Source organism: Camarhynchus parvulus, chromosome 26 (assembly GCF_901933205.1).
Source record: "Camarhynchus parvulus chromosome 26, STF_HiC, whole genome shotgun sequence".
In the NCBI taxonomy this organism is placed as follows: Eukaryota; Metazoa; Chordata; class Aves; order Passeriformes; family Thraupidae; genus Camarhynchus; species Camarhynchus parvulus.
Genome location: NC_044596.1, coordinates 1,165,874 through 1,174,593, shown reverse-complemented (window position 1 = coordinate 1,174,593; position 8,720 = coordinate 1,165,874). Strand labels below are relative to the sequence as shown.

The window sequence follows — 8,720 nt, the reverse complement described above, 5'->3', positions numbered from 1 at the left end:
GGAGTTGTGCAGAACCAGAAGGTCTCCCCTGAGCCCCCTTTTCTCCAGGCTGAGCCCCTTTCTCGCTCCCTCAGTCTCTCCCGGGGCTCCGTTCCCCCCCCGCCCCTCAGTGTCCCGCGGGTCCCTCGGGGGCCGCTGGGGGGCGCTGTGGGGCCCGCCCCGAGCTCGTTGCTCGGCAACCGCCCGGCACCCAGGGGCGGGGCGCTCTGCGCGCGGCACGATGACGCAATCAGAGCGCGCGGCACGGGGAGAGGGAAGGGCGGGGGGAGGCGAGGTGTGCGGGCCGGGACCTCTCCCCGCGGCGGTGAGTGCGGCCGGGCCGGGCTGGGCCGAGCCGGGCCGAGCCGAGCCGGACCCGGCGGGGCAGGGCGGGGTGAGGCGGGGCCGGGCTGAGCTGGGCTGGGCTGGCGGCTCCGGGCGGGTGTCGGCGCGGGGTCGCGGTGGGCGGGGGGCGCCGGGCGGGGCGGGCGCTGAGGGCGGGCGCTGAGGGCGGCGCGGCGGCAGCGCCCCCTGTCGGCGGCGGGCGCCGTGCCATGTGGCCGTGCTGGCTGTGCCCGCAGGTGCCGCGCGCCATGGCCCCCCCCAAGGACATCATGACCAACTCCCACGCCAAGTCCATCCTCAACGCCATGAACGCCCTGCGTAAGAGCAACACGCTCTGCGACGTCACCCTCCGCGTGGAGCACAAGGACTTCCCGGCCCACCGCATCGTCCTGGCCGCCTGCAGCGACTACTTCTGCGCCATGTTCACCAGCGAGGTCGGTGCTGCCGCCGGCCCTGGGTGCTCCGTGGGTGGAGGAGGCAGGGCCGCCCAGTGCTTGGGCTGTTCTCTGTTGAGCTGCTCAGCAGCTGGGCCAGGATTCCCCCGTGGGGGCCCAGGATCCCCTTGTGGTGATCCTGGAGTCCGCTGGATACTCCCCGTGGTTGCTCAGGATGCCCCCGTTGTGATTCTTGATCCCTTCATGGTGGCTGTGGGTGCCTCAGGAACCCCTATGGTGGCTCTGGATATCTCCATGGTGGCCCTTGGTCTCTGTGAATGCCCCTGTGTTGGCCCTGGAGCCCTCTGGATTCTGACCTGGTGGCCCTGGAGCCCTGGAGGCTTGTGTCTTATGGTGGCCCCAGAGCTACTTATTGTGACCTGGTGGGGAGTTAAGAGGTTGTGGCCTTGATTCATGGTCTGCTGTGACCACCCTGTGCCCAGGGAGCTGCCAGGCTGAGCTGCCAAGCCGGAGAGTTCTGATACATTTCTTTATTTTTCTAGTGCTGATTTGTGGTTTCTGTGGTTCCGGGCATCTTTCCTGCCCTGGCACAGCGCTGTGGGAGCCGTGCTGGGGATTCTGGGCAGCCCTTGCAGTGCAAGGGAGGGTGTTTGATGCGTGCTCTGGGCTGCCCTTGGCGCTGGCTGAGGGCTGGGCGGTGCTGCTCTCCTGCCACGGGGGTGTCCTGGGGCTGGGGTGGCTCTGAGCCCCGGCTGCTGCACCCAGCACATCTCACCTGTGAGCACCTTGGCTCTCGGCCCTTCCTGTGAGACGTGCACTACCTGTGTGCAGTTTCCCTGAGTCACTGACAGGCACTGCCTCAGCTGGAGCTGGCACTCGCTGCTGAATGTCAGATGCTTTGCCTGGCTTTGTCTTTATAAGTTGGAGTCAATCTTTGCAGCTTTTTATTATGGAAGATGCTTTCCTTATCCTGCCACCTTGCCCATGAGCAGGGAGAAACATTGTTCAGTAGCTCACAGGTCCTAAAGCCCTCCCTGCTAGCCCAAGAGACATTGCAGCAGAGAATGATTTTTTTCTTTGTTTTACCCAGGCACGAAGGCTGTGGCAGAGCTCTCTGTGCCCACTTATCTCAGTGCTGTCAGGGCAGCAGGTGCTTACAGTCCTGTGCAAAGACACCAAAATAATGCATGTGTGGCCTAACCTCAGGCCAATATATTTTTTTGTCCATATCTTCATGAAATGTGTAAATTCATTGGGTTTGTGCTCTTTCTCTGCATAAAGGAAATGTAATTAGGTGAAGAAAACACACAAAGCAAATTCAGTCCCCGGAGGCTGAAGTTCTCTGTTCTCCAGTAGCTCCAAGTGCTCAGCAGTACAGGGAGTATCTCTGCTTCTCTGGATTTGCCTTCACGTTCCTGTCAGTGCTTTTGACTTCTGGACTTGGTCTAGGCTGTGTCACTCCATGTGCTCCAGAACGTTCTTTGTGGCTGCTAACAAAGGCTGGGAGTTGATGTGCTTTGGGTCTGGGCTGTCTCTCCTTGCTTTGCTACACTCTTGTTAACTGTAACATCATGGTGACCTCCATTCAGACATGTGAATCTTCCTAGAAATTAAATTCTTCCTGGGAAAGCAGCTGTGCTCAGTGGGCAGAATTGCTTGCTCTCTCGTGCTCCCACAATGCCTCTGCTTTAAGGGTTTATTTTCTTTTGCTTGGTTTGTGTTTCTTCCAAACTTGCTTCCTTGTTACAGAAACCCTAAAGTGCGCAACCTGCCAAGGGGCAACAATTACAGAGTGTTTGTGGGACACTTCCTTCCAGGAAGGGGCAGCTTGGTGAGCCTCAGAGTGGCCATGTTTCCTCTGTGTGTGTCAGGGCTGTGATGGGACAGTGCTTGGACACTCTCCAGGCACTTGTGGGTGCAGGGTTTGGCCAGGCTGGGACTCCAGGGAGCTCAGAGTGTGTGTGGTGTCATGGGCTGACAGGCCCTGCCAGGGCTTCCTCAGCACTCCATGGCTTGCCTCCTGCAGCTCTGGGGACTGCTGGGCTGCACGAGGCTTTGCTCAGAATTGATCTTGGCATTTGCCATGGCATTCGTGGCCTTTTCTCCTGGGGTTATGTCACAGTATTCCTGGTGTCACATCTGTGCATAGCCAGTACAACACTGAGACTGTCAGCAACACTGTTGTCAGAAAGAATTGCCTTTGCCTCTCTGTGTCTCAAGTTTCCTTCCTTCTCTCCCTTCTGACTTTTAACATTCTAAAAAGTTCTCAGTCTAGCTTAGTATTAATTTCTTCCCATTTTCTGTTCCTGTTTTACAGCATGAGGAAAAACCACTGATCACCTGATGAACCCCGGGCTTTTTGCAACACTTTCCTTTGCCCCTGTGCTGAGCAGTGTGGGAGAACTGAAACACCATCAGTTTTACCTGCAGGGTTGTTCTTGTAGTGAAAATTGCAGAGCAGTTTTATCTCCCCTGGATCTTGGCTGTGCATTGGCATTTGTCTTTGTTTGTCCAAGTTAACATAAGTTGGGATCTTTTAAGAGCTGATTACTGGCTCCACCTCAGAAGGAAGCTGTTCTGTCTTCTCTTGGAGGCTGTGTTCTAGAAATTGAAGAGTCCTTTTCCCCCAGAACAGAGAAATATTATTCTGAAAGTAAACAACTGGTGTTTCCAGGTTCTTACATGGTCACCTTCTCTGTGCTGTGATTGCTGTCCAGGGTACAGTGAGACACACATTAGCACTGTCATGCCAGCAATTCTCTCCCCCTGTGAGAAGAAATTGCTGTTTATTCCAGAGTACTTTTGTGTATCTGCATTAGTAAGGGCAAAAACAAGAAGTAGCCTTGGGTAAGAAAGGAGTTGCAAAATTTTAGACCCATTCTCCTCCATGATTGTCGTGGTTTAGCCCCAGGCAGCAGCCAAGCCCCTCAGAGCCCCATGCTTGCTCCCCCACTAGCAAGATCATGAAGGGAGTCAGAAGGGTAAAAGCTGGAAAATTTGTGGGTTGAGATAAAGACAATTTAATATGGAAAGCAAAAGCCACACATGCAAACAAAGCAAAACCAGGAGTTCACTCCCTGTTTCCCATGGGCAGGCAGGTGTTCAGCCATCCCACGGGGAGCAGGGTTCCAGGACACAAAGCAGTGACTTGGGAAGACAAACACCATCACTCCAAACATCCCTCCCCTCCTTCCTTCTGCCCCCACTTTATGTACTGAGCATGATGTCACATGGCCTGGACATGCCTTTGGTCACTTTGGGTCATCTGTCCCAGCTGTGTCTCCTCCCAGCTCCCCACACACCCCCAGCCCCCTTGCCAGCCTGGCAGTATGAAAAGCAGAAAAGGCCTTGGCTCTGTGTGAGCACTGCTCAGCAATAACAAAAACATCTCCATTATCATCCCTGCATTCAGCACAAATCCAAAATACAGCCCCATGCCAGCCATTGGGAAGGAAATAAACTCTACCCTAGCCAAACCCAGCAGAATGATTTGTGGGTGGAATAGAAAAAGCAGCATTGTGTCTCACAAAAGAGCTGTAACCTCAGCCCCTGCCTTTAGGCTTTCAGCACCTTGGGCATCTTGAGGTAAAACTCCTGAGGCCTCGAAGTGACTGTCCTTAGTTGTTTTCCTGGATGCTGTGGTTGATTTTGGGATCTGTACTGCTGCACACTTCCTATGTATGGGCTACTTTACTCCCTTCAGGGAGAGTGAGCAGAGCTCTGATATTAAACAACAAAGTGGGAAACCAATCTGAAATTCTGACAGCAGAGATGTGTCTGGTGCCACTGAACAACCTCAGAAGGAAACCGTGAACACCTTGGAGAGGAAAGCTGCCTGGCCTGTGTGTTGGTTAGCATTGGATGACCATTATTTTGCATTCTGAGTCCAAGGATGTGGCTGCATGGATGGAGCAAGGACTGTCTGTGTCCCAGCAGCCCAGCACCGAGCACTGCAGGCAGGTCTCTAATACTGCACACACAGGCTGGAGCTCAGCTCAGTGTCCTCATGAGTCTGAAAGGCTGAGAGAATTGGGATTGTTGAGTCTGGAGAAGACTCTGGGGTGGCCTTCCAGTACCTGAAGGGAACCAACAAGAAAATGGAGAGAGATTGTTTTCACTGGGGTTGTAGGAGAAAGGGAAGTGGCTCCAAACTGACAGAGAGGGTTCACGGATGGTTCCTTCCAACCCAGACCAGTCCATGATTCTGTGTTCAGAATCAAGTTGTCTCCACACTGAGACCCTTCTTTAAGGTATGATGTTAGGATCCTGATTCTGCATCACACACATTAGATGAATTTACATAAAATACTTCCTTCCTACTAGGCATTCTTAGCATGTGAGTAAACTGAGCAAAATAACAACCAAGTAGTGGAGTGTAGCAGAAATACAAAGGAAACAGGAAATAATCATCTGTATGGTATTTGTGTTGTCCTTGTGGTTTGTGTTGTGGTCACCAATATAAAGAGAGTATGTACATGGCTGGTTGCTTGTGGGTCAGGAGCTTCTTTATCAGCTCCAGGCTGACGTGTGAAGAACTGATGCTTACAGCTATCAGGAAGTCAGCAGAGGTTTGTAACATCTTTGATCCTAAATATGTATGGTCTGTGCCTTCATTTGCTTGTTAGAATCATCTGAACATCTTGTCTGATCAGTTCTGAATTTTGGTGGCACCTGTGTCCCTTGTGGTACAAACAGCTTAGTCTTGGTTCAGGAATGTTTTGTCTGGCCCAAGGCAGGAACTGGTTTTAGCTTCTGAATGCAATGCCTGGCCTGTCACACAGCAGGTCAGACAAGGTAATTTGCTGTTCCTTCCCAACTTTGGAAGTCATAAAGATTGTTCACTGAGTCAAGAGATTTGAAAGGCCTCTTCCCTCAGATTCCTTCAAGGGTCACCCTTACCTCCTGTACTTCTGTGCAAGTGTATCTCTGCATGATAGACAGGGCTCAGTTCCAGTAGACATCTGTGCTGTGTCATGGAGTGCCTCTGCAGGAGTAGCTTCCACTGCTCTTATTTTCTATATTCTGTGTCACCTCCTTTTTCCCCAGCTGTGGCAGATGTGAAGCTCAGTGATGGTGCTTTGGCCATGCTTTCTGCTCCCTGAGCCTCTGCCCAACTGGCTGTACCAACTTTGGGCTCATTCTTGGCAAGAGAAGCCATGGGCTTTCATCTGCATTGTGCTTGCACTGGTGCTGACTGCTCCAGAAGTCAGGGGCTGGTTTTGCAGCATGCCACAGGAAGATCATTATCTCTTGAGGTGCAGCCATGCTGCTGAGCTGGCAGCAACGTGCAGGGTGTGATCAGTGAGCCCACCAGCCAGTCCATTGTTCAGGAATCATCAGGTGCTCTGCCAGCAGCTCTGTGCTGGAGGCACTGAACCATGAAACTCATGCTTTGTGAAATATAATCTGTTTTGTGCAAATTTGATGGATTCACAGAATTTGCTGTTCCCAGAGATTGACCATTGAGAGGATAATGTTCCTGGGAAAAAATAATTATTCCAAAATTAATCATAGAGGTGATTAAATAGTCGAGGGACAAAGTCTGAATTGCGTAAGTGCCATCACTGCACAAACTGTCATTTTACTTTGTTTCATTTTAGGAATGAAGTTCACCACAAGCTTGAAGGAAACTGACAATTTCAGAAAGCTTTTTCTTTGCCTTGGTTTTAGAGAAGAATGGTGAAGATGTCCAGGTGTTGGAAATGAAAATTAGGTGTCAGTAAAATTGACTTGTTCAGGTTTAGGGCTGGACATGCCCAGGGAGAAGTTACCAAAACTCAGGCAGAAGGATATCCTACTGATAGGGGGCACAGAGGAGCCAAATTTCTGGGCCACAGAGACACTTGGCAAAACTCCCAAAATAAGGAAGAAATTTATAAAGCCAGCATGCTGAATTCAGCTCTGAATGTAGAAGGTAATTCTGGCAGGGGTATGTTGAGACCACTGACTCACAGCCACCTACTCCAGAAGTCCCCTGACCTAGAGGAAGAGAAATACTGAGGATGGAACTAATTAGCATCAGAAGCAAGGAAGTCGTTAACCAATAGAAGATAGAAGGCTAATCAATAAGACAACTAGATAGCTCATAGCCAATGAACATTAATGCCTTTGTTTGCTAACATGTATTAATAGTAAACAGTTTTGCCAGTCTGGCAGCCTTTGGGGGCTTTGGCCCCCAGCCCCCCTTCTTTACTGAAGTGAAATGAATCAAATACCCAGACTCTGGATGTGGATTGGCCTCTTTCACACCGGGTGAAAGAACCTGATTTGGGCCAACACTTAGATGGGGACTCCATGTGAACTGCAGCCTGTCACACACATCCAGCTCAGGGAGGAATTCCCTTGGAGTACTGCATGGAGGAGACAGTTTAGTTGTCTTGCACATGTGACACATGTGATCTCTGCTGACTCAGATCTCAGCTCGCAGGTTTTACTGTGCAGTGTGACTGTCCTTTTGATCCATAAAGAACTTTTGCTCTTACTCATTTCTGTAAGTGAATTCTGTAGGGAAATTCCCTCCTTCCCTGTATCCTTTCAGTGAGCACCAGAATAGAAAGGACAAATCTCTGTTGAAAGTTCTGACAGATCTTATTTTCAAACCTGCTGAGGGTTGTGGGCTTTCTGATCACGTTAATGAAGAATAAATCTGTTGTCTCCCTTTTAATTTACAGCTCTCAGAGAAGGATAAACCCTGTGTGGATATCCAGGGCCTGACAGCCTCCACCATGGAAATCCTGCTGGACTTTGTATATACAGAAACTGTGCATGTGACAGTAGAAAATGTCCAAGAATTGCTTCCAGCAGCATGTCTGCTTCAGCTGAAAGGTAATTGAAAGATTAGCACAAATTGCATCATTGCTGCTGTTTAGAGATTTGGTTTGTTTGTCCCTCTGTGCATGGAAGAGAGGCTGGGGGAGGAATGATATTTGTAAGTAGTTATGTCAAACTTCTCTTTTCTTGTGTGCTGTGGTCTCATTAATAGAGGAATGGATTTGGGTGCAAAACAAAATGGTAAAACAGGTTCCATTCTTTGGGCTACTGTACTTCTGCAGGAGGATTCCCAAGAGGAGTTGTGAGCTGTATAGCACATAAATGTTACAGCTCAGTTAGATGATTATAATAAGCAATCCTAGATGTCATGTGACCTGCCATCACAGTATGTCTGGGTCAGTAACAGACTGGTTGCTGTCATTGCACATGCACCTATAGAGCTATCCCAGACAATTATCCCAAATCCCAGACAGGTTGCCTAAAAGTTATCATAGTCCTAGAAATGTGGTGCCATATCCACTAGCAGACACAGTAGTGGTTTATAACCCATGAAGCTGAGTACAACTCACACTGGAGTCTTCCTAGTATCAGATTGATGTAATTTTTTCATTGGAATAGAAGAGCCACAGCTCACACCAGCCCAAACACATGGTCTGGCTGCTCCAAGTGTCTTCAGTCTCCAAAGCAATACATGCATGTGTATGTTTCTGTAGTACTTTTACTTGTTGTTTGGATTGGATTTTCATTATTGCTTAGAACTTTTTTTTGAAGCCCTTGCCAAAGCAGTGGATTGATAGTAAGTGTGCAGTGCTCATTCACCCCTCCAATTTTCCATAGGTGTGAAACAAGCTTGCTGTGAGTTTCTAGAAAGCCAGCTGGATCCATCAAATTGTTTGGGCATTCGGGATTTTGCTGAGACACACAATTGTGTGGATCTAATGCAAGCTGCAGAGGTCTTCAGCCAGAAACATTTTCCAGAGGTGGTTCAGCATGAAGAGTTTATCCTCTTAAATCAAGAAGAGGTTGAAAAGCTCATCAAGTGTGATGAAATTCAGGTAAAACCTGAAAAGTACCATTACCGTGCAAAGCATTGAAATAAAACATTGAAACCAGTCAATAAGTAGTCCATACTCCTGGGATGGACTCCTCACACAGTTCCTGAATTTGAAATTTAATTTTCAGGAGACATCTATTTTTATTTTTGCTAGTTTGTAATTTTTATCAATACCA

The 8,720-nt window shown here is 49.6% G+C and overlaps 1 protein-coding gene across 1 annotated transcript in view; it reads left to right on the top strand.

The window, feature by feature from the left end:
• Positions 1 to 220: 220 nt before the first annotated feature.
• Positions 221 to 8,720, top strand: part of KLHL12 (kelch like family member 12) — a 28,264-nt gene continuing 19,764 nt past the window's right edge. Inside the window, exons 1-4 of the mRNA XM_030965987.1 lie at positions 221 to 304; positions 561 to 758; positions 7,391 to 7,544; positions 8,328 to 8,545. Coding sequence (XP_030821847.1) covers positions 221 to 304; positions 561 to 758; positions 7,391 to 7,544; positions 8,328 to 8,545 — 654 coding nt within the window. The remainder of the gene's footprint in view (positions 305 to 560; positions 759 to 7,390; positions 7,545 to 8,327; positions 8,546 to 8,720) is intronic.